Source organism: Perognathus longimembris, chromosome 5 (genome assembly GCF_023159225.1).
Source record: "Perognathus longimembris pacificus isolate PPM17 chromosome 5, ASM2315922v1, whole genome shotgun sequence".
NCBI classification, from domain to species: Eukaryota; Metazoa; Chordata; class Mammalia; order Rodentia; family Heteromyidae; genus Perognathus; species Perognathus longimembris.
In genome coordinates this window covers 40122568-40149247 of record NC_063165.1, presented here as the reverse complement: position 1 = coordinate 40149247, position 26680 = coordinate 40122568, and the positions used below count along the sequence as shown (strand labels likewise).

General features: G+C 41.4%; 1 protein-coding gene across 1 annotated transcript; it reads right to left on the bottom strand.

Moving 5' to 3' along the window:
• Positions 1 to 301: 301 nt before the first annotated feature.
• Positions 302 to 26680, bottom strand: C5H3orf52 (chromosome 5 C3orf52 homolog). The gene is made up of 6 exons (XM_048346592.1): positions 26498 to 26680; positions 18364 to 18493; positions 9960 to 10087; positions 6349 to 6419; positions 1148 to 1329; positions 302 to 428 (listed from the first exon to the last, which is right to left on the bottom strand). The coding sequence occupies exons 1-6, from the start codon at positions 26633 to 26635 to the stop codon at positions 424 to 426; spliced, it is 654 nt and encodes a 217-aa protein (XP_048202549.1). The 5' UTR covers positions 26636 to 26680; the 3' UTR covers positions 302 to 423.

Sequence of the window (26680 nt, the reverse complement as noted above, 5' to 3'; positions counted from 1 at the left end):
TTCATCAAGCAATGGCCTCAGTTCTCCTTCACCAGACCACTAGCTTCTCTCTGGCCCACCAGCACACACCAATAATATTGCACCTAAAACAAGGCAGTGTGCCACCTTGCACCCACATGTGCATAGAGACAGTCAGCACTTCACACCGGGGAGCCTGACCCCCATCCATCTTTCTCTCACCATCTGTCTTCTTGGTCTTGTCAAATCTGGACCAAGCTGGGGCAGCACAAGAGCCACTCTATGGACATGGAGTCACACTTCCTACCTGTGTGGAATGAGGAAGAAGGAAAGTCTCCACCTTGTGGTCATTGCCAGGTACTTCTATGTTAATCCACCGGATCGTCTGTGCAAAACAGAATGAATGCTCTTCATTCAAAAACTCGGTGGAGCACTGATTTCTGACCTAGATCAACCCAGACTACTTCATTCTGAAAGGAAAATGCACACACAAAAAAATCATTAATTTTTAAAACTCAAATTATATTACACTTTTAAGTTTTTATCTGGGTTCATTGAGGTTGAACAGAAAGCCTTAGGTACGATGGCAATGCTTGATGGTTTGAAAAGAAGAGGTTTATTCTAATTAATGTACATGCACAAACACACACATATACACACAAATACATGTATACACTGAACACCCTTCAAAGAGTAAATAACATTTATCTTTTTTTTTGTCATGACCTATGATAAACAACATTTAATGTGTCATTTTAGAAACTGAGTACTTTTTAACATTTAACCCTGGTCTGTAATCTAACCATAACAATACTTCAAATGCCTTAGTGTTTTAAACTAGGTGCTGGAGAATTTCTGACAAGGAAAATGGCATGAGGTAGCTGGCCAAGATGGAGGTGTGGTAGAAGGCTTAAGAGACACTAACAAGAAAAGGCCCCTCTTTGATAGCAGGGCTCTCAAACTTCGTAGTATAGTTTTTCCATACTTTTCTCCATTACTTTGACTGTTTGCCCTGCACCCCCCCCAAAAAAACCTTGCAGAGTAAAACAACACGGACTATGTGGCTGAGGACACAGGAGGACGATTCAACACAGTACAAGCCACCATAGTTGCCATACCAAAACATGTATACCCACTCTGTCCACTTGTTTATTATCCCAGCTCTGGCTGCTTTGCTTTTTCTACTTACCATACAGGAAGAGAGATTCGGGATCAAGCCCCAGAGTCTCACAGCCAGTAACCTTCTGATCATGGAAATCCTGTAGCACAATGCCCAGTACTAACTCCTCGCTCATCATATATGTCATAAAACTGTCATCTTCCTCTGGAATCATAAACCGCAGGTGATAGGTTGCTGTGGCATTTTCACCACTGAAAGCCAAACCAAACAGAAACATTTCAAAATACAAAACAACAACAACAAAAATAACAAGAAATCAGAATTGCACTGAAACTCAGGAAATCAAATTTAGCAATAAAATAACATTTGTTTCATTCCTAATCTTCCAGGAGACAATTATAAAGGTTTACTGCCTTCTTCCACAGGCTCACATGTAACTTCTGAGTCCTCATCCCTTAGGAGCTCACATAGAGACCTTGAATGAGAGAAGTCCAACTCAGCTATCTCCAAAAGAAGGTGGAGTGTTGCCCTGGTTGTTCACCCTGTTCCCAGCCTCTGATCATCTAAGGCAAGCCAGGAAGTTATCGTTTCTCTTCATCCACTCCCAACTCCATGCTATCAATGCTGTCCCCAAATGTTCATGAAAGAGACCTTCAGTTTAACTAGTTTGGGGTTGACTCTATGGAAATACTGATAGAAGGGCTCAAAGCTACCTAATATCAGGTGAGTGAAGAGCGTCCAAAGTCCCAGAGATGGTTCCGTGTACTAGTGGCAAATCAGACCTCCAATTGCTGTCTCCAAAATGAGAAACCATTTCCATTCTGGAGACTAATCCTCCCCAAGATTTTTGGTTCTCATTATTGGGGCTTAGAATAACCCCACACCCCGTTTTCAGGATAGAAGTAATCATAGCCCTGTCCTTAATAATTAGTAGCTTAAACTGCTCTGTAAATGCTACCTCATCTGCATTTTGGCTTTTCACAGATATTCTATTGCTTTTGTCCAGTTGGCCCAGATTAAGAACCACTAATAAAATAATTAACATGCGGTAACATCTGAGAGTGTTCCCCCAAGGGCAAGTTTTATAGAAACTCCCCCACTAAAGCCAAGACCCTATTGAAAAATATGAGTAACAGAGTTTGGACTCACAGTTTCAAGGATGCTACTGAAGCCATTTTGAAAAAAAAAAAAATACACTTTCAAACTCCAACCCAGTTGCCATAGTTTTCAGGTGTCACCATCATCCTCTGGATTCTGTCTGCCCTTTAATTATTACTAATGATGTTCAACAAGTAGACAGGTAATCAGCCTGCATATGCACGAGGAAGCATTTAGGCTAACTCATAAAAAGGGCCAGAGGCCAGTTCAGAAGCAGCATGAGAATATCATTCTGGCAAGACCATCCAATCCTCCACATGAATACGTAGAAACTTACTAAAGGCTTAATTTTGAGGGTAGAAGAGAGCCTTGTGGATTTTCCCTTTAGAGCCCACCACTGCAGTGGTTCTAGAGCAAGTCCCTATTGGTTATCTCTGGACCATGATCAGAATCCCAGTATAGACATAAATATATACACCAGGGATGAGGCTGTGTCTTGCTCACTTGCAACAGCGTCCTTTGGAAAGGAATGGTTTTTGTTTCTCAAATCAACCGTTTAGAAACTTTTTCTCCACTCTCAAATGAAAATGTTTTCCAGGAAGAACTTCTTTGTTTAAAATACTAAAGTTCCCAAGTTTTTTTTAATTAAAATAGCTTAAAGGTAGATTCTGTAATGTTAACCCCTAGCCTGATTTCTAGCCCAGTTTCATTCTGGTTTCTGATAGGCTTTCTCACCCCTGTTCTATAATTACAGCTCTTCGACATTGCCAACCTAGGCCTGGATTCTTAGAAAGATACAAATAGGCTCTGAGAGTCTTTCTCTCTCAGCTCCGCCACAATCCGTAAAGGACAAGTTGTACTTATAGGACCTGACTATGCATGTCTCTCTTTTCTCCCACTGGCATTTTTATAGCAGTGATTTATGATTAAAAATAGCAATGCTAAGGATGGCCCCATTAGTTATAATGTGCATTGGAGTCCTTATGAATTCAATACTCTAAAATTAGTCAAAATTTTCTTAAATGTATATATAGTAAGTCTGAGCATTCAGAACTTGAAGCTCTATGGGTAGGCTACATTACTGCCACAAAATTACTATTGTACTGCTCACCCAAACTAGATATTTTTTCATACTTGATCTCAGATACTTTGAATGCTTGATATATGTTTTCAGAATAACATGACTCAATTTTTGCTAAGGACAAGCCAACTTTCAACAAATGTACATTTTTTTGCCCTGTCATTTTGACACATTGAACTTTCCTTGGTTTGGGAGCACTATTTGCTTTGGGGAGACATATTTTCAAACCAAACTAAGGGCAGGAAACATTCAGCAGATTCCACAATGATTTAAACTGAGAGTTTGTCCACATCAACTGAGCTACAGAATGAATGAGCAAGAATTTATTTTTTTTTGCTTTTGAAATTTGTGTGTGTGTGAAATTGTGTGTGTGTGTGTGTGTGTGTGTGTGTGTGTGTGTGTGTGTCCTCAAGGTTAGTGCTCTACCACTGGAGCCACAGCTCTACTTCTGGCTTTTTTTGGTGGTTAAATAAGAATAAGAATAAGAATAAGTCTCATGGACTTTCCTGCTTAGGCTGGCTCTGAACTATAACCCAGAGAGTTCAGCCTTCTGAGTAGCGAGGATTAAAGGCATGAGCCACTGGCACCCAGTTTTTTTTATTTAAAGAAAAATTTAGGGGCTGGGAATATGGCTTAGTGTTAGAGTGCTTGCCTTGCATGCATGAAGCCCTGGGTTCGATTCCTCAGCATCACATAAACAAAAAAAGCTGAAAGAGGCACTGTGGCTCAAGTGGAAGATTTCTAGCCATGGGAAAAAAGAAGCCAGGGACAGTGCTCAGGCCCTGAGTCCAAGCCCCAGGACTGTCAAAAAGAAAGAAAGAAAGAGAGAAAGAGAAAGAAAGAAAGAAAGAAAGAAAGAAAGAAAGAAAGAAAGAAAGAAAGAAAGAAAGGAAGGAAGGAAGGAAGGAAGGAAGGAAGGAAGGAAGGAAGGAAGGAAGGAAGGAAGGAAGGAAGGAAGGAAGGAAGGAAGGAAAGGAAGGAAGGAAGGAAGGAAGGAAGGAAGGAAGGAAGGAAGGAAGGAAGGAAGGAAACTTATTTTTTATTATGCTTAGTCAAAATCACATGTAATAAATCTGCAAATAAGGTGAGCTTACTGTATAACATTCCTTTTACGATCACATCCAAGAGACATCTTAGGAACAAGAGAAAATGGATTTTACTACACAAATTCTGCTGAAATCACTCCTAACAGGCCTAGTGTTGGCAGAGGGTAGTAAAATGCCTCCTGTACATATCTAGATCATTTAGTCTAAATCTCAACCATATTAAAAATTAAGAGGAAAGTTTAAAAAGAAAATTGAACCAGACACAGTCAAACCTGTTAATTCTAGCTCAATGAAAGGTAGAGATTGCAGAAAGGAGAGGTCAAGGTTCAAGGCTAGCCCTGGCAGAAAAGTTTGTGATCCATCTTAACCAATAGCTGGGCACAGTGGCATGCAATTGTCATTTCCAGAGACAAGGGGGCACAGATGTAGGAGGATCACAGTTTAGGCAGGGAGGGGCATAAAGCAAGACCTGACCTTAAAAATAACCAATGTGCAGGGCTGAAGCTCAGCTCAAGTGGTAGAGTGTCTACTTAGTAAGCACAAGACCCCAAGTTTACTGGCAAAAAGGTATGTGTGTGTGTATTATATATACATACATATAATATACCATATATGTGTGTAAATGTATGTATCTACATATATGTATATATACATATATTATATGTGGATACAGATCTACATATTTGAATATGCACATATAGGTACATATACATATGTGTGCATAAATATATACACTAAATATATATATACAGAAAAATGCCATATCAAACAGTGGTTAATTCTGTATAAGAGAATGTTGGCAGTGATGCAGGAGAAAAGTGGCAGAATATACACTTCTCCTATATGTGTCTTTATATTTTAAATATTCAAAGAGAATAATCTCTTGAATTGCTTTTTCTCCTCAAATTATGTCCTTTCCATCACATCACTTTCTGACATCTATTTCTACTTCTGCCATTAATGTATTTGGGTGCCTTCTTTGAAGAAGGAATCATTCATGGGGGACCCGCTTCTCCTCTCTCCATGGGACCTGAGTTGAATCTTACAATCTGGACTTCTCTAATCTGGCCTTCTCTCTTTTTTGAAAGTATGAACTCAAATATGTTACTAAAAATAGATTTTTTTTCTGCAGAGCATATCAACTGCTTTCTTTTTTTTATTATTATCTTTGAGTAGCTGTACAAAGGAGTTGCCATTCAATGAGATTTATGAATACAGTGCATCTGGATCAATGTTACCCCTTTCAACATTCTTCCCATCCCACCCAACTCACCTCTGACCTCAATTTTCTTACTTTTTTCAGATATGCATTGAATTTTATGACTGCATTCTCCTCCTCCTCCTCCTCCTTTTCTTCTCTGTCTTTCTCTCTCTCTCTTCACCCCCCCCTCTCTTAGTCTGCTCCCTTCCCCTTCCCTTCTCTCTTGGTCCCACTCCCCTCCTTTTGAGAGTACCCATCTTCTGGTGCTTATTTGGCTGGACTGTGAGTTAAGTCTTTCTAGATAATTACACCCTTTGAGTTCTTCCCAGAATCTACTATAATTTGGGTAACACACACACACTAGGATTCTACCCTGAAGTAATTATTTGCATATTTATAAGTCAACTCTAGGTTTCACATATGAGAGAAAAAGTGGGCTCGACATACTTCACTGAACCTTAGTTTTCCCAGCTCCTTCCAATTCTTTGCAAATGGTGCATTATCATTCCTTCTAATGGATGAGTAAAATTCCACGGTGAATATATACCACATTTTCTTGATTAATTTGACTATTGAAGGGCATCTAGGCTGATTCCATACCTGTGCTATGGTGAACAGTGCTGCAATGACCTTTTCTTAGTGGTAAAAGAAGAAAGTTGAGCAAGTTGTCCTTTGATACACAAAGGACATCCCAGCATTGCTGCTCCATGATTCTATAATTGGTTCCTTTCTGCTCTAAGGCTTAGGGGAGTCCTCACACATAAATGGTGTGGTAGACTAGTGAATAGAGGTGGGTGTTCTTTCCAGAGAAGAGCAAAATGTAATTAATGCTCTACACTCTTACCTGAAGTGCACTCTTTCAACCGAGGTGAAATATCGACTCAGAGATGGTGATTTACTGTACACCTCTGTGAGCTAAATAGGAAGAAAATAGTCACGTTACTTACAATCATCTTACATATCACCTGGCAAAGTGAAACTACTTTGAGACAAGAAAGATCTTTCTCTAGCTAGGAGTTTACCTTTCTAAGGCTCTGGACTAAGAAGAAGATGGTATAAGTGAACCTACCACAAACCAAAGCTCAAGTTACCACTGATTGCAAAGCACCTCATTGATAAGGTTCAAGTGAATGGCTGGGAATTCTGAGTTTGTCTTATAAGTTGTACAGATGCTTCATGGCCTTGCTTCAGAGCATGGTTAGTGGTCAGCAGCTGATGCCCACACAGGCCCCATATGGAAAGGAGAAAGGAAAGCTAAAAGTGGCTGTGAGGATGGGACATAAGGACAGGCCACTCAGTACAAAGGCCATTATTGACCATGGGGTTCTTTCTCCCTTCTCCTAGAGCTTCATTGGAAATAGAAGCAGCCATGCTGGGCCACAAATACCACTCTGCCCTGGACAATGGGAGAGAGCATGGGCTGAAATCATCATACAAATAAAAGAACATGTCAGGAGTACACCTTTACCCTTTACTGTACAGATGCTCTGATTTCCAAAAAAGCCTACTATAAGTTGAAAAATCTCAAAAACTGAAAATGCATTTAATATACCTAACTTACCCAATATCATAGCTTAGTCCAGCCTACATCAAGCATGCTCAGAACATGTACATTACCCAAAAGTAAGGCAAAATCACCTAACATGGCCTACGTTACGGTAAAATGATGAGTATATTTTGTCATTTATAGAATACTTTCTGGAAGAAAAAACAAAATGGCTGTATGAATATGCTTTGAAAACATCATAAATACAGAAAAATCATAACTGAGGGTCCGGGACTGCCTTCATTAAATTTTGACTTTATTTTAGGAGACAAAATATGACTAAGTGGGGCTGAGGATCTGGCTCAGCGGAAGAGCGCCTGCCTGGCGAGCACAAGGCCCGAGTTCAGTCCTCAGCTCTGGGGGGGGGGGGGGGGAAATATATATATATATATATATATATATATATGGCTAAGTGACTCCAACACCCTATTTTATTTTATTTTCTCTGTCCATCATCTAGTAGTAGCTCATCTTTCCTTAGCATCTACTTACAAATTACTACTTCTTTATGTAGACATGACAATATATTATTTCCCTTTTTGTTTTCATTTAAAAATGGACTTCATTCTAAGACTTTTTGCTTTTTTTTTTGCCAGTCCTGGGGCTTGAACTCAGGGCCTGAGCACTGTCCCTGGCTTCTTTTTGTTCAAGGCTAGCACTCTACCACTTGAGCCATAGCTCCACTTGTGGCTTTTTCTGCTATGTGGTGTTGAGGAATTGAACTCAGGGCTTCATGTATGTGAGGTAAGTACTCTACCACTAGGCCATATTCTCAGCCTCTATTCTAAGACTTTTTTGTTATTGTTGTTGAGACAAAGTCTGACTATGTTGCACAGGCAGGTCTCAAACTCAAGTGATCTTCCTGCCTCCGGCCATTCAGTAGCTGGGATCAAAAGCATGTGCCACTGTGTCCAGCACAAGATTTTCTTCTTCTTTACTCAGATTCATTTGTAAGATTCATCTCAATGGAGGACATTCAGTCAAACTGCACAAAGTCCATTAAACAATTACTGCAGCTCATTACATCCCGCTGGTGGCTATGTGCCTGGCTTCCAGGTTTTCCCTAATACAAACCTTGTTGAAGCAATCATCTTGGAATACTTCTCTCTACACCATTTGTTGTCAGAATAAGAATTTCCTGGGAGTACACATCAATAAAAGGGATTGTTGGCTCCAAGGCAAGTATATCAGCAGTTCAACTAAGCCACACCAATACTCTCCTTGACATTTCTTCCTAGTAATATGGAAATGTTCTAAACTAGCTGTATCCAGTTGCACCATGAAGGTGTAGTGACATCACTTTATCTAGCAGCAAGCATTGAGACATACCAACAACAGTGTCCTCTGAGAAGCTGACTTTGTCTCCTTCCGAGATCCAAATGCACTCTTACCTCATTTAGCAATTCACCAGGTGACAACTTTCAGTCTCTCAAGGGTAAAGAAGCTGGACTAATAGTCAGAAACTCCAGAACTGGGAAAGCTCATAATGAAAGATGCAATAAAAAGAGGAAAGCAGAGAAGGGAGGAGGAGGAGGAGGAGGAGGAGGAGGAGGAGGAGGAGAATTAAACCTTAAAAAACTTCTCGGTCTGGTATGAACTACTCTGCCTTTGACAAAATTGTCAAATGTTCCCCAACCAACAGCCCACATGCTTTGGCTGCAGCACCACAATTTTGCTATCAAAGCTCATTCTTTTGCATTTCCCACCTCACAAACGATGCTGTTATCCATCTACCAGACCTCCCACATGAAGCCTAGAATATACTCTACCTCACCCAACCCATCATTGAGTCCCGTTGAAGGCACCTCTTACATCTCACTTGAATCCTCTGCATTCCTCTCAACCCTGCCTTAACTTAAGCCTTTCTCATGCTTCACCTGGATGGCTGTTAATACCTTCTACCCAGTCTCTTTCCCATCGTCACATAGAAAGGCTTAAAATCTAGCTATATCAGTATGATGCATGTCAGTAATAACTTACAATTTTCTTTCTTCCTTTCCTTTTCCTTCCTTCCTTCCTTCCTTCCTTTTTTTCTTTCTTTCTTTCTTTCTTTCTTTCTTTCTTTCTTTCTTTCTTTCTTTCTTTCTTTCTTTTTTTGTCAGTCTTGGGGCTTGAACTCAGAGCCTGAGCACTGTCCTGGCTTCTTTGTGCTGTGGGCTTCATGTATACTGGGCGAGCACTCTACCCCTAGGCCATATCCCCATCTCCTAACAGCTTACACTTTTATTCCTAGTGACTCAGAAGGATCCATGATATTCTTATCTCTAAGTAACCAGCAAAAAGCTGGAAGTAGAAGTACGGTTCAAGAGGTATAACATCAAGGCTGGGGATATGGCCTAGTGGCAAGAGTGCTTGCCTTGTGTACATGAGGCCTTGGGTTCAATTCCCCAGCACCACATATACAGAAAACGGCCAGAAGTGGTGCTGTGGCTCAAGTGGCAGAGTGCTAGCCTTGAGCAAAAAGAAGCCAGGGACAGTGCTCAGGCCCTGAGTCCAAGCCCAGGACTGGCAAAAAAAAAAAAAAAAAAAAAAGTGAGAGAGTGGGGCCTTCAGTTCAATCCCTCGTACTGGCATTATCATCATCATCATCACAATAATAATACACACTACATTTATTCACAATGGTTGAATCACTGAGGATACAGACCCTGTGCTCTGGCATTTGGTGAGTTGTCTAACACACCATAGATTCTCAATGAACACTACAGGTTGGATCAGCATGAGAAAACAGAGCACTGTCTTTCAGGAGGCAGATAGCTGGATGCCAAGGCTCTTCCCTCTAATTTTACATCTACTAAAATCAATCTAGGGAAAGAAATGAAGCTATTCTGCAGGTATGTGCAACTAATCTAGTAGAACTTACAGTGTACTGCTAAGAACTCTGTAAATTGCATGTAAGATGTAATTACCCTTTCAGTGAGCAGGTGAGGCAATTCCTCTTCAGTAACACACTCCTCTGGAATCTTTAGCATCATGAAGAATGTTTTGTTTGTTGATAATTCAAGTATTTCATGTTCATCTTCATCTACATAAGTTACTAGAGAGTGGGAGTGAGAATAAAAATAAAAGTAAACACTTGCAAAAGATAATAAATTTATTTATCCCGCTGGCTAGTATACTTAAACCTAACAATGAGCACTGATCAGTAACCCAGTAAGTAAGTATACACAGAAATGTGCTTTTCACTACATAAAATGTAACAAAAATAAGAACTACCTCCATTATGATAAAAAAAAAATTGCTGGCTTTATGCAAAGGGGTTTCAGATGCTATTGTATAAAGACCAAAGAAAAATCCAGAAGAAAAGTTGGAGCAGAAAAAACAAATTCCTTGTTAAACTGAACCAGTACTTTAGCTATATAAGAGCAAAGGCTGGGAGGTAGCAGGGATTGATAGCAAACAGTGTGAGGGAACCACCTTCCAGTTCAGTGTAATGGAAGACCATGATAACAAGTGGCTTCAGCGACGAGAAAATGGACGTGAGAGTGTATGTCATGTAGTCTCCCTAGGAGACAGGGGATGGGCATGAAGTCACTCTACCTAAGGTCCTAGTGGAGTAATGTTGACTCACTCTGTTTTCAAAAGGAAGCCAAACAGTACTCAGAGCCAGAGGGCGTGTAGAGATAATATCCCTGGGACCATGGGCTCGGTGATGCATGTGCTTGAATGACTACTAGCTAACTGATTTTTAAGCAGTGAGTGTTGAAAGAAAGCACACTAAAGCAGAAGCTGGCACTGGTGTCCTCATTTCCCTCCCCGGGCTTCATGCCAGCCTCCCAGGCCGGGGACCACATCTCCACTCTGAGAAAGCCGTGGGTGGGAGCAACAAGGTGCCTGCAGTTTCTCGAGTTCCATGATTCAAACCTAGCAAAAATCAGCCTCTTTCTGTTGACTATGAAAAACCATCGTGGAATAAATTTAGTGTTTGTAATGGCAAAAAAAAAAAGAACTGTTCACTGAGAAACTCTAGAAATGAAAGGCAGTAAGAACAAGGAATATATAGAAAACAGGACTATGAAGAGAAGGCCTGAGAGTGCCGGCCTTCCCTGAGAAGCGTGGGTGACTGTGCCCAATGTAGCTAATGGTTTTCTTTGCAGGAGGCTGAAAGGTGGCACATGCTGGGCCCAGGCTTTCCCTATGACTCCCCACCCCAATGAAAACCTGAGTACTGGGTCCTGAGTACCCCAACAGATATTGCACACATGTTGTTGCAGCTTATTGCTGCAAAAAAATTAAGTGACCACTGTTGAAATGCACTGGGAAAGAACTCCATAAAGCTTGCACCTAGTTTCCTTTGGCAGTTGCTATAATAAACCCTTCAAGTTAATGTATCTTTTTACTGGGAACAAATCAGAATCATCAGTTCAACTGCTGCTGAGTCTTGTGAGCATTAACACCCCGCTGAATCTAGACAGGACATTCAGGAACCTCAAGCATTCAGATTTGTTCTTGCATCCTTACTTTTTGCAAGTGGTTACATTTTTTTTTGTTTGCTAGTAAGACTTAGATCTTTGGAGAAGAACATTTGTAAACTATAGACAATTTTAACAATTCCAAAACAACCCCTAATAGCCCTTTGCTATGGTTTGAAACATAGTCATGTAGCAAACATTTACATGTTAAGTCTTCCACTCTAGCTGATGGTAACTTTGGCAAGTGGTGGAACCTTCAGGAGACTGGGCCTAGAGAAATGACATTAGGTCACTAGGGAGATGCTTTTGAAGGAGATATTTGAACTCCTGCCTCTTCTTCCCTAAGATAATAAAAACAGAACTGGCCTTATAAGTCGTCAGACTTACTTTGAGCCTCATTGCTTATTAGCAGTGGGGTCTGGAGCAAGTTTCTTTAACTGTGAAGCTATTTCCTCAACAGAATAACAACACCTACATTGCAGGGGGTGCTGAAAATGAGAACCAATGTAGATACCCAGCAAGGGGCTTTACAACATGTGGAAAGTTGTTATCAAAATTCTATCAAGGAATTACTAGTAAGAATTAGTCACTGCCTAGATATAGAGGAGAAAAAGTAAAAAATGATTCCAGGAGATCGAGTTTAGGTAAAAGAATTATAGCTACTGTATTAAACATTAAATACAATCATATGGCTCCACATGGTAGAGACCCAAAGCAAAAATAACAACATAAAAAGATCTAAAGTCCAGAAGTTAAGTACAATAGAGCAAACAGAGAGGAGGAAAGAAGATGGGGAATTCATGATCAGCAGTTGGTAGTGTGCTAATGAGCTTGATAAGAACAAAGTAGAAACCAAGCACCAGTACCTCCTGCCTATAATCCCGGATATGCATGGGACTGAAATCTGAGGATTGTGATTCAAAGCCAGCCTAGGCAGAAAACTTTGTGAAATTCTCATCTACAATTCACCACCAAAAAAGTCAGAAATGAAGCTGTGACTTAAGTGGTGGAATGCCAGCCTTAGGCACAAAAGCTCAGGGACAGTGTCCAGGCCCTGAGTTCAAGCCCCAGGACCAGCACAAAACAAATATAACAACAACAAAAAGAACAATGTTGGCCTAATGGATGCAAGAGGCTTAGGAACAAGCGGGAGGCATAATCCAAATATTAATCTCTCTTTCTTTTTTTTTTTTTTGGGCAGTCCTGGGCCTCGGACTCACGGCCTGAGCACTGTTCCTGGCTTCTTCCCGCTCAAGGCTAGCACTCTGCCACCTGAGCCACAGCGCCCCTTCTGGCCGTTTTCCAAAAATGTGGTGCTGGGGAATTGAACCAAGAGCTTCATGTGTAGGAGGCAAGCACTCTTGCCACTAGGCCATATTCCCAGCCCCCCTCTTTCTACAAGTTTTCTAGGGAAAGGAGTGGGAGAAAAACATCTAAAGGAAGTAGCAAAATTACTGTGGGAAGCTTCTTTTGAAGGAAAGATGATGGCAACCTCTTAAGACCTGAGAATCACCTACAGGTGTTTAGAGAGGGGTGGAGACACCTGAGGGTCTCTGAAGCTGGAAGAGTTTCTGTGGAGACAATAGGAAGGACTTCAACCTCAGAGATGAGGAAACACTTCAGAGATGTAAAAGAAAACTCCCTCGAGAAAATGTGAAGACCTCCAATGTGACCACCATTACATTTGTGCCCTGAAGGACTTGATAGGACAAAGTTTGTTAAAGCAAGTCCGCCACGATTTCCCCATGAGTCACTGTTCCCCCAGAAGCACTGCGTAGTGAGAACTGTCACTTTATCAAATGATCTGAATGGATGTAGCTCTTCTTCTCAACTAAAAGGGAAAAGAAATCCATTTAACACACCATTTCCTAGAAAGTCCCTACTTATACCTCAGGACCATGGCATCCCTTTTCATGAGAACACCAGTAGATTTATTGAATGAAACAGTCAAGCAGGAATCTGGAATGTTATGGCTTCCGAGTGCTATATTTTTATATTTTTTAAGTATCTACTTGTTTGTCATAACACTTTCTTTAGTAAGGTGTTACCTAGGGTCTCCCTAAACCCAGGCTGAGCTAAGTTAATGAGGCAAAGAAAGGAGAACTCTTAAGGAAGAAACCACACACACACAAAAAAAGAAAACCACGCATGCACTCCTGCACACATGTGTACACACACATCAAGTGTCAAGTCAAGCATGGTTGCTGTAATTCCACATGAGTTTTTGGTGATTCCTCAATATAACCTCAAAACCATAGAGGTAAGCTACGGGATTGTTATGGTTTTGATATGAAGAGCTACACACAGGCTCATGTTGTTGAGTGGTTGGTCCCCAGCAGATGAAACTATTTGGGGAGGTTCTGGAAACCTTAGGAAATGGGACCAAATAGAGAAAGTAAGTCCTAGATATAGGATCTTTGGGGTATCTTGTCCTAGGCCTCTTCCTGATTTTTCCTCTGCTTCCATCTCTCATGAAGTGAACATCTCCCTGCCCCCCAAGCTCCCACCATTATCATGTTGTATCCAAGCACATGAGGCCAAGAGAACATGGGCTGGACCCTCAGAAATTGTGAATCAAAATAAATCATTCTTCCTTTAAGTTGTGTGTCTTATGGATTTTGCCACAGCAACAATATTAATTTTTTCAAAAGACTATTTCAAAAAATCTGCTGTCAAATTATTTTTAAATGCCAGAAATAAAAAGGAAATGCAACAAAACATTTAATGTTGGATGAGTTATAGGTAACTGCACATGCATTGTTTTAAAATTTCAATCTGCTTAGTTGATCATTTTCATTCTACCATATCTTTCCATGAAGGCCCAAATAACTGAAGACTGAGATGCCTAATAAAAGTCTTTTCCTGATTTAAAAAAAAACCCATCAACTCTCTCACACAAATTCACAATCAAATTAAAAGTAAAATTGCACTGTAAATATTAAAAATGTGTTTCTTGCCGGGTGCTGGTGACTCACACCTATAATCTTAGCTATACAGGAAGCTGAGATCTGAGAACTATGGTTCAAAGCCAGCTGCAGCAGGAAAGTCTGTGAGACTCTTATTTCCAAGGAACCACCAGAAAAGCAGAAGTGGCACTGTGGCTCAAAGTGGTAGAGTATCAGGGACAGTGCCTAGGCCCTGAGGTCAATCTCTGTGACCAATAAATAAATAAATAAATTGTTCCCTGAATACACTTTTCATGTCTCAGGAAAAACAATCAAGGGTAATGGAGTTCACTTCTTCAAACTGTTCTTGTGAGCTGAAGAAGTCAGATGATTTTTTTGAGAATGGAAGACAGATCTTAGCTCTGGTGCTTTAGATTCTGAATATTAAACTATTTAGATTAGTTTTGTGAAATAAATCAGACAGCTTTGAGATTTCACCCACTAGTTGTGATAGGACAAGAGTACACGGTGAGTCAACCTGCTCATATGAGAGGTGATGTAGAGAGGGAGTGTCCATAATCATAACAATCCATTGTCTTCAGCGGGTCAGTGGGTAAAGCATGTTTTATTAGCACTGCTCAGCAGATCCTCCAAACCACCCGAACGATGACTTAGAAACTAAATAAGCATGGGGCCTGCCTGAGAAATAGATGGATGTCTGGGAAGTATTTATGGTCCTTTAAGAAGTACAAAATCGGGGCTGGGGATATAGCCTAGTGGCAAGAGCACTTGCCTCATATACATGAAGCCCTGGGTTCGATTCCCCAGCACCACATATACAGAAAATGGCCAGAAGTGGCGCTGTGACTCAAGTGGCAGAGTGCTAGCCTTGAGCAAAAAGAAGCCAGGGACAGTGCTCAGGCCCTGAGTCCAAGACCCAGGACTGGCAAAAAAAAAAAAAAAAAAAAAAAAAAACCCAAGAAGTACAAAATCTCCAGATGCTCCAGATGCTCACGCCTATAATCCTAGCTATTCAGGAGACTGAGAACTGAGGATGCAGTTGGAAGCCAGCCCACGGAGATAAGTCTTCATGAGATTCTTATCTCCAGTTAACCACCCTAACAAACAAAAAAATCTGGAAGTGGTGCTGTGGCTCAAGTGGTAGAGTGCTAGCCTTGAGCACAAAGAGGCTAAGGGACAGCATCCAGGCCCTGAGTTCAAGCCCTACAACTGACAACAAATAAAAGTAAAAAATCTTGATGCAGAAAATTAAGGAGAAATAGGAGGTTGAGCAACCATTGCAGTGACTAAAGAAAATTCCTAAGAACTGTCCCTAGAGAGACTCTAGAGCTCTGAGTCCTCGCTGTCACTCCGGGACTATTTACTATTGCGAGACTCACTGCATTCCATACCTCACAGAGGCCAGGTCTCCCAGCAGTACCCCAGCTCCAGAGGAACACCTCCCCTCCCTCTCCCCAGGGACAACCATTTTCCTTCTTACTATTCACAGATAGAAACAGTTGCCCACTGGAGGGTGTTATGCTTATTAAGCATCGTATTTTTTAAAAATTTATTAGATGAAATTAATTATTCAAATGGCTTTAATGTGATATTTACATATAGATGTACATGTGCTTTAATCAAGTGCAACCTATCTATGTTACTCTTCTTAATGTGTGTCTTCCTCCTCCCTCTTTTTCAGTTTTCAGTGGGTTTCATTATTAATATATTTTCATCACATCCACCCACCATCACTTTCTCTTTTTTTCCATTCCCTCCTCCCACTGGTCTTTCCCCTGGAAAGTCCCCCTTTAAAATTATGTCACGTAATTGTTACTTTACGTCTAGATTCTACATATGAAGATAATATAACACAAACTCCTTTTAAAAGCCAAATATCATTTTTAAAATTGGAAACCACCTGAAGTAATGCTACGGCCTGCAACCATTTAAAAACTTTGATATTCAGCTAGGCACAGGAGGCTCATGTCTATAATCCTAGCTACTCAGGAAGTCGAAATCTGAGGATCATAATTCGAAGCCAGCCTGGACAGGAAAGTAGGCAGGAAAGCCCATGAGACTCTTATCTCCAATAAACTACTCAGAAAAAGCTGGAGATGGCACCATGGCTCAAGTGGTAAAGTGCTAGCCTTGAACAAAAGAAGCTCAGGGACAAAGCCCAGGCCTAGAGTTTATGAAGCAAGCACTCTTGCCACCAGGCCATATTCCCAGCCCCCCAGGCCTAGAGTTTAAACCACAGGATTAGCAAACAAAAAAAAAAGAAAATCAAAAAGAATTCTGAATTGGTCCTTATAAATAATGACTCAATATAACATTAAAAGTCCTAAAGGTAGGCCGTAGTCCATATAAAAAACTGATTACAAGGTATTTTAAATAATTTAATGTTAGTTAAAAAATACTTTGGAACTAGGAGCCAGTGGCTCATAACTGTAATCCTAGCTATTCAGGACTCTGAGATGTGAGGATTGAGGTTCAAATCCAGTCTGGGTAAGAAAGTCCATGAGACTCTTATTTCCAATTAATCACACACACAAAAAGCCAAAAGTGGAGCTGTGTCAATCCCCAAGACTGACACCAAAAAACACCCAAAACAAATAAGGAAACAGAAAAACTGTGGATATTTTTTAGGTACAAAAAAGAATAGAGGAAATAATGTTGATAAAACTGTTAGCAATAATAGAAGGTCAGATTGGTAATTGAATATATGTTGTATTTAAATACAAGATAAACAGTAAAAGAGATGACATGTAAAGCATACCCCTACCAAGATGGGGTTTTTTGGGGGTTTTTTTTGCCAGTCCTGGGCTTGGACTCAGGGCCTGAGCACTGTCCCTGGCTTCTTCCCGCTCAAGGCTAGCACTCTGCCACTTGAGCCACAGCGCCACTTCTGGCCATTTTCTATATATGTGGTGCTGAGGAATCGAACCCAGGGCTTCATGTATACGAGGCAAGCACTCTTGCCACTAGGCCATATTCCCAGCTCCCAAGATGTATTTTTGTTTCATATGCACATATAATACAATTATTTCTAAAAATAAGTTAAAATAATAACAGCTTACACTCTGCAAATTTATTTAACTCAATATATTACTCATTATTTTATTAAATATATTACATAAGTATCATACTCTTTTTCCTACTTAGGGTTTGAGCCTATGCCTTTATACTTGGTACCCAGGTGCTCTACAGCTTAAGCTAGGCATCTAGCCTGTTTTGCTCTGGTTATTATTGGGAAATGATATCATTTTCTGTCCAAGACAGCCTGGACTATAGTAGTACAAACCTAGGATTACTAGTACATAGCACTATGTGCATCTTTTTCTGGTAAGATGAAATCTCACCAACTCTTTTGCCTCAACTAGCCTGGAACCTGGTTCCTCCAGATCTCAGTCTTTGGCATAACTGGAAAGACAGGCATGGACCACCGCACCCACCTGACATAGGCTCTCAGACTTTCTCTCCAAGGCTAGCCTAGAACTGTGATCTATCCAATCTCTACTTTTCAAGTAGCTAGGATTACAGGCATGAGACACTGACACCTAGTGGAAGTTATTTTGATTGCACAAATTAGAAGAAAAATCAATTCAAATAAGCAGGTACTAAAATACAATACTTCGAGCCAGAAATAGTGGAGAACTTGGGAGGCTAAGGAAAGATGATTATGAGCTGAAGAAAAGCAAGAACTTGTCCCACTGCCCCCAAGAAAACAAAGCAACAACAACAACAATCGAAAAAAATCTTCAAAATTCAATGAGAATATAAAGTAAAACAGTAGTCTCCATACTTCTGGGTTATAAGACAAATAATAAACAATATACAAAAACAGATGTGAGTATATGTGTGTGTCTTATCCACACAACATATTCAAACCCAGTTTTCAACTCATGTTATAAAGAGAGAAATAGCAATGAATGCATTTTTCATTTTGGTATAAGTTGCGAGCATGAAACAAATTCTTTAAATACGGAAACTAGGACAAAATGAAATTCTCTTACCACCAGTGAGAAATAGGCCCAGGATGACCACTATAATGAAGCCTACAAAAATAGAGATGATAGCCATCCACAGTTTACACCTTCCAATCAGATTCCTGTGGCAGGCACTCCAGGGGCTCTTCTTGCTAGCCTAGGAAGTGAAGAAAGAAAGTGACACAGGCATATATTTCCAACAAACACTCTCTAGTACTTAGTAGGGGAGAGCAAAGCAGAAATAAAAACAACCAGGTCCTGCCCTCCACGGGTTATCCTCTATGGAATCCAACTCTACTGAGGCAGAATGGAGCCTCACAAAGAAGTCAGTAAGAAAATGACCTGTGGACTCTGAGGTAGGAAGGATAAGGAGAATTTTGAGAGAGGGAATGTTTTTACAATTTATGTACATACACATACATACATACCTATATGTATATATACATACAAATCCTTTATAAATGACACAATCCATTTATGTATTTATGGGGTTCAGCATGGTATTTCAGTACCTCTGTACCATGTATAATGATAAGGGTAATTGGCATAGCCATCACTTTTTATATTCATCCTTCCTATTAGCTACTTTGAAATAAACAATTAACTGTTGTCCACTACAGTAACTCTACTGTGATGACCACTATTCTTCTCTCTACTTCTATGAAACTAAATGATTTTACTTTCCATGTGTGAAACCTTGCAATATTTGTGTTTTCTTGTGTGTTTGAAGAATAAATTTAAAGACATGCCACAGCTTGGAAACAGAGTCCTTAGTGTTGATGTATAATGGAACTGACCAAACGACTCATCTGAGGATTGGAATGTGGGTGTCAGAGACAAGTAAAGAAAAATAAGATTAGAGAGTGGTGGATTGGGATAGAGTCCAGAAGGCTTGTGTGCACAAGTCAATGTTCCCTCACTGTGACAAAATACCCAAGAAAATCAGTTTAAAGGAGGAACAGTTTAGTTTGGTTTATAGTTTAAGAGCTTTCACTCTTGACCAGCTGACTCTATTGTCATGGATCTGTGGTAAGGGCTAGAGTGTGTTGAAGAAGCTGCTTTCTGTATGGTGGCCAACAAAGCAATGGCAGAGGGAAGACAAAATCAAGGATTGAATGACCTTTCGGGGTAAATCCCTAGCCACCTACTCCCTACGACTAGGCTCTACCTATGACTAAAGGTTCCAACACCTCCCAATAATGCCAGGAAATTATGAATCCTTCAATGAGTCAAATCATTGACAAGGTCCAAGCCATCATAATTCAATCACTGCACAAAAGCTGCAATCTGAACACTACTGTATTGAGGATGAAGCCCTCAACAAGAGACTTTATTGAGATCCAAGCCATAGCAATACGATTGTGGCCAGAGAAAGTTGGATTTCATTTCATGTGTGCTGGTGACCCACTGAAGGTTTCAGAACACAAGAGCTGTGTTGGTTAAGAGAAAAATGATGCATTGTTTGAATTGGACACACCAAGAAAGAGCTAAAAGGCTGCTGTGGCCAAAATTATATGTAAAACAAGGACTAGAAAGGGAAACAGAGATAGACTCAAGGAACCATAGGAAATCATGAGGTAGTATAGGGTAAAAAAAAAAAAAAATTTAACAGCTGCTATGGTTCGTTGAGTATCCTGTCACTTAATCCCCATGGTCCTTTCAGGTCTGCACAAGTCCATTTCAAATAGGCAGTGCAGACAGATTAGTCAGGATGAATCCCTGTGGTGTATTACTGCAAATTTTTCATACATTCTCTTTTGTGTACAACCTCCCCCCATCACTGGCCAGGTGCCTCAGGTCATGCGTTCCAGGTCAGGAGTATGCCTGTATGCTTTGAAAAGGCCAGACTCTCAGTGACTCCCAAATGGTCCAAGGACTCCCCTACTTCCCACTAAGCCATTAAGTGATTGCTACATAGTAACTGGGGGAGGGAGTGTTTTTGAATCGGCAACACCTGGATTCTGATTCAAGGCATACCACTTAAAGGTAGGGAGACTCAGGGCAAGCTTTGGAGACTTGCAAGCCCCAATATTCTTGTCTTTAAAATACAAATGTTTCTTAGTGCCATAATATCCCACTAACCCCACCATTAATTGAAATTATTGTAGATGAAAATGCATTTAATGTAGCTAGCCTAGTGGCCATTGTAGCTTGGCAACACAGGATAATGTAGGTATTAACTGTTCACCCACTAGCGTGCTCGTCGCACCAGCATCAGAAGTCTAAACTCAAAGTGTCATTTCTATGGGATGGTGATATCATTTTGCCCTCATCACCATCCTGTTGAAAATGTACAAATGAAACCATGGAAACTTATGGACTAATCGATATAAATACTGAAACAGGCTCACCTGTCTGTCATAAAAGCTACAGGTAATGTACACAAAGCGTCTGCTAAGCAAATATGATGTGCTCAACCCGGGGGGTGGGAGAGACAATTAATCTCCCTCATTCTCAGGAGGCCCCCCCTCTCCCACAAAGCAGCAAGCACTCAAGGAGGCTCACTGATAAAATGACACTTTGAGTCTTTTCTCTCAGCTTTACTTTGGTGAAGACCATCAGAAAAGAAAACTATTAGGCACATTAGCACCAATTACATTTCACACAGCCTCAGAGGTTTTCCAGCCCTGACACACCTCGGAATCCCCTAGAGGAGAATTTTAGCCAACAGGACATTTGCACCCAAGGAACTGGAACAAAGGGGAGGTGGGAGCAATCTCTGGATTGTCTTTTTAAACCTCCCAAGTAAAGCAACTACCTTACTGGAGCTGAGACCCCGATGTTCCCCACACTTTATGACCCAAGTCAGGCTTCCTCCATTCCCACCCACCTCATAGTTCACCTGCAGCTGCCATGAACATTCCTGTCTGGTTTCATGTTCAAATGCAAACAGAGACCAGCCTTATCTTCCTGGGTAAATTGAAACCACTTAGAGGGAGGAGGGTTCTTGAACTTCCTCTTTAGGTCTTACAGCCAGACTGCCTACAGTTAACTGGCCCTTGAAAAATATGTTGCTTCAAGGCCAAACTCTGAAAAATTCTAGAGGGGAGATGGAATGCACAATGGAGTTCCTAATGGTTGGTTTCTCAGGGCTTGCAGGTCACAATGTGCAGAGGGACAGAGGAAAACCCTCTCTAGTGATTTTCTGGGGTCTAGGAACAGAGCCACCATTCATCCCCACTCAAGAATATAGAACTGTACCAAAGCCAAGGGCTTTTTATGGGAAGCCAAGTTCTGGTGGCTTACACCAGTAATCCTAGCTACTCAGAAGGCTGAGATCTAAGGATCACAGGTCAAAGCCAGCCCAGGCAAGAAAGTCTGAGAGACTCTTATCTCCAATTAACCACCAGAAAATTGGAAGGGGAGCTGTGGCCCATAGTGATAGAATACTATTCTTGAGCAAAAACCAAAGGGACAGTGCTCAAGCCCTGAGTTCAAGAGAGACCTATGGGAAAAGAAGTCACAGTCAAAGGTCTTTATATAAGAGGCAGCCAAGCATAAGAACTAACACAAAACATAAACATAAGAACCAAGAATGAATGTCATTGTCATAGGTAGCTTCATTTGAGGTTGTCTCAGAGATCAAATATTAGGACTTTGGAGGTGTGAGAAGATCACTAAATACTCCATGATATCTTTAAGCAATTCAGCTCAGGATTCTACAATCCTTTTCTGAAAGAAATGCTTCCTCCTGCCCAGCCCGAAGTTGCCTGGCATGCTTTCATGTTCTGTTTCCAGCTCTAAGAGAAAGACCACTGCCCTTCTCCCTCCCATGATTAATTTTCACAGATTTTAAGTCATTATAAAACAGCCCATCTGCCATTCCCAATCAAACAATAGAGCATAGCACTTCTTGGTTATCTACATATTTGAATAAACTGAAAAGACATGATTTGTTGGAAGAGCCCCAGCAGATTCCACATGCTCTGAGAGGGAAACAAAATCCTAACTGTACAGTAGATGCATGCTACCTGTGCTGTCTGAGTTGCTCTTCAGAATCACATCATACAAGACTCACTGCCTCCTTCACTGGCTTCTTCCTCCTTTGCCCAAATTCTAGGTCATAAGAAGATACAGGCAAGTTCTTCTGGAGCTAATACCCAACTGCACAACTGCACCTTTCCTCATAGAACTGCATTAGATGGAGCTGGAATTTTAGGGCTTTGTTCAGAACAGTTTGCTCCCAGATGTTCATATCCCTTTGCAGGGAAAGGCGTAAACCCACAACAAATGATCCTGCCACAATGGCCGTCATCTTTATTGCTAGGATCTGAAAGTTTACCTACATGGCTCAAGCAGAAGCAGGTTCATACAGATGAGGACAATATTTCTCAGAACATAGGAAAAACTGTATGTTTTGGTCTTCCTTGTAGCATCTGACAATCCATCTGACCCAAACACCAAAGAACCAAAGAACCAATTGATTCTTATCCTGTAGGGGATTTTGCTAGCTCATTCAGTAAGTCTTGCTTGCTTCAAGACTATTTACTGGTTTGTTATTCTAATGATGCACCCATCATTTAAAGTGTCTCTGGCAATGCTAGGTAGGAGTTCCCATAGTGAGCCATGGAAGCGACCAGTCTCTTTGGATTGGAGGCATGGCTCACTTAGTACAGCACTAGCTAATGAGCAAAAGCCTCGGGTACTAAGTTTGAGCTCTGGTCTTGGGCCTAAAAAAGAAAGAAAAGAATAGAAAAGAAAAGGAAGAAATGAAGGGGGAGGGAGAAAGGGAGAGAGGGAGGAAGGAAGGAAAGAAAGAAAGGAGAAAGAAGAAAGGAAGGAAAGAAAGAAGGGAGAAGGAAGGGAGGGAGGGAGGGAGGGAGGAGGAAGGAAGGAAGGAAGGAAGGAAGGAAGGAAGGAAGGAAGGAAGGAAGGAAGGAAGGAAATTGGTTTGACCTAATGATATTGATGTGTCTGATAAAGGAATTGAGCAAAGAATTAGAAGAGTTCATGAGTGAGAACCATGACTTGGCAGTTGATGAGGGAACTACATCTGGATTGCTAACACTAACAGAATGACTTTTAACATACAGCAAGGTCTTATTGATCTCAGTCTCTGGAGACAACAGAAAACAGCAGCCCCAGGGATGGGAATATGGCCTAGTGGCAAGAGTGCTTGCCTTGTATACATGAGGCCCTGGGTTCGATTCCTCAGCACCACATATACAGAAAATGGCCAGAAGTGGCGCTGTGGCTCAAGTGGCAGAGTGCTAGCCTTGAGCAAAAAAGAAGCCAGGGACAGTGCTCAGGCCCTGAGTTCACGGCCTAGGACTGGCCAAAAAAAAAAAAAAGAAAGAAAAGAAAACAGCAGCCCCCAGTCTAATGATCTAACGCCAAGCCTGACTTGTGGGAGGAATTAATTACAGATAGCCCAGTCTCTGGGAATTAATGACACATAACCCAGTTTTCTGGACCAGTCATCCCCATCTTTGAAGACCCTAATAAAAGCTTGAGATCTTGGGGTTGGCAGTCCAGGCTTCCTTCTTTCATTTGCCCACCCCCTTAAGGGAAGGCACATTTCAGTTTGCATTCATAAACCTGCCCCACCCAACCTTCATCTCAACACAGCAGAAACAGTGCCTTGGGCTCAACTGTGCACTGCTTCTCCTGGCAGTGTCCTAGTAAATGTGTTGTTTCTTCTACTCGACTGTCTTGGTAAATTCTTTTACCAAACCACAATGCTAAAGTCCACAACAATGTCTATAGTGACAGCAGGCCCAATGGAGCTTCGTACCTTATATTCCTTTTCCCCTAAACCCTAAAGACAGACTAAGATCAATGCCTTTAGGCCCTCACCTAGTCCAGCACTTTCAAGTAGGAAGATACTCACAATGGTGGTGTCTTTTTCCCAGCGGCTTTAGAACTGTCCCTCCCTCTCATCCAGCCACTGATTCCCATGAAATTCCTCCATCAGTCAGCTGTGCCACTCAGCTCTTCATATTTAACTTAAACTACATAACTATAAGACATATGTCAAATAAATTGGTAATATATAATTTACAATTTGTAATTTAGGTAACTATGCTGATATAGTCATAGATAAATAAGTAGATAATAGGTAGAGAGACCAAATCAATGGAAAGAACGTAGGCCTGAGCCCTCAGAAACGAGTTCAAACATCAGAGACAACACTAGGTCAACCTGAGCATTGCAGGAGCTTCTCTGAGCCTCAGTTTCTTCACTCACTTCGTCTCCTCCAGCTGTCAAATAAGAAAACTATCACTTCAGATGCTGTGATAATTAAATGCATTTATTTATCACACATATTTCATGCACAGTAGGTACAAAACATAGTAAATAAAGACTCAGGGACTTAAGCTACATTTCAAAACTGGAAATCATATTACAAAGTTTAAAGATCATTACACTAAATTCTCAAGTTTCTAGCTGGAAGTATCTCAAAGTTTCCAATCTCAAAACAAACAAAAAAGTTTTTAAAGTATCTGAATCTTGGGCTTGAATAGACCTATGTTAATTTAGTAGCAAGTTGAAACATACTTCAACTTATTCTCTAGAACCGGAGAGTGACTAGAACTTTGGGTGAGGGGTTTCATTTTGTTGTTTTGTTTATTTGTATCCTTTCTCCTTTTTAGAAGTTTCCCCTTTCAGGTATTTCTACAATGTCTAAGTTCTCATGTAGCCCTTATCTTCACTACAATTTGCCAGTCTCTATACCTTTCCTATTTGGTGACCTACAAATCTCAATTACAAGGAACCCTAGACTATCTGTACACATCTGACTAACAAGAAAGTAATTAGTACATAAAAGAATAATCTCCATGAGGCAAGTGCTAAACAATTATAAAATCCAGATACCAGACATGAATTTGGCATGTTCTACTCCTCAGATGTTTTTCACGAGCATCCCAGAACTCACAGAAACCTGAAACTGCCACCTTATGAACATGGCTTCCATTAGCAAAGCTAGCCCCAGAGAGACATTTTCTGCATTCAGTCTCAAGTCATGGAGCCTTTGGGTTATGCTGGGTCCAGATAAATGTGAGGCAAGATTGCCCAATAGCCATGACTAGACCACGCCCTGAAGGATCTATCCAGAAAGTTCTCTGCTGAGGTTACTTGCACTGGTGGTCAAACATGTTTTCCAACTTCATTCTCCTGTGGTCCTATTTCATTCAAACATAAGGGGCTAACTTACTTTCCAAGTACCTAAGAAAGCTTACTTTACTAAGGTGGATAGCCAATGCGCTAAAGGAGGTGTGATTGAGCCTGAAAATAGAAGGCTAAAGCTGAGTATTATATCTTTTGTGGTGCCTAAACCTCATGCTAATCTGAGAGGTTCATCCGAAGGTAGATGGTTCACCATTCAAACCCTTGGTTGTCTTACAAGTAGTTGATGTGAGTGAATAATATTCTCTCTCTGCCAAAGCTGAATCACAAAGAGGTCACACTGCAAATTGCAAGAAACTTCCTTTGCCAGATACAAAGAAGGCAAAAGCACATGAGGCTAGCCTAGTCCTTTAGGATAAGAACTTAGGAGTCATTTCCCATCAATCAAGCAGACAAGTTTACCTCTGCCCCAAGGGCAGGCCAGCCCTAACACTTCTGGTTCCCCCCACCACTCCAATCAGTCTTCCTGCAGAACCACATGTCCAAGTTAGGAGAGTTTGGGGCCTGGGGAGACTGAATGGGAGGTAGGGATAGGGGTGGAGGGAGTTAGGAGAGGAAGGAGTGAGAGCCAGTAAATGTAATACATGTAAATAAATATCATAAATGTAAGTCAGAGGAAGAGAGAGAAAAGGGAGAGGAGGAGGAGGAAAAGGAAGAGAAAAGGGGAAGGAGGGAGGAGGGAAGCGAGAGGAGAGAGAATGAGAGAGTAAGACTGTATCACTCTCTTCTGGAGAAAAAAAAAAAAACACAAACCTAAATGTTATATAACTTACAAAAGTCACCTCGGTGCTGGAGATTGTAATGCCTCCTCCGGCGGGCATGCTGGAGGGGGCCGGGCGGGAAGGCTGAGAGCAGCGCAGGGTGGGCTCCTGCCGGCGGGCATTCCTGCCCAGGCTTCGGAACATTCCAGCACACATCGCTTTGGGCTGAATACCCGAACCCTGGCAGGGTGGAACTGCGGCCCGGTGATCCTCACCTCGGGCAGGTCACAGGTAGCGCCGGGGGGCCGGTGGAGGGGGTGTGGGGATCTTACCTGGTCTAGGCAGGGGTCCTGGGCAGAAGTAGGCAGGACCTGGAGGGCTCCATTGAGTGGCGTCTGCTCCCCTGCCTGCTCCTCTAGCACCGAGAGTTCTAGCTCTTCTAGAGGCACAGGGGACGTGGCCTCTTCCATGGAGCGGCTCAAGACTGGGAAGCTTGGCTGGGGGCTGGGAGGGGA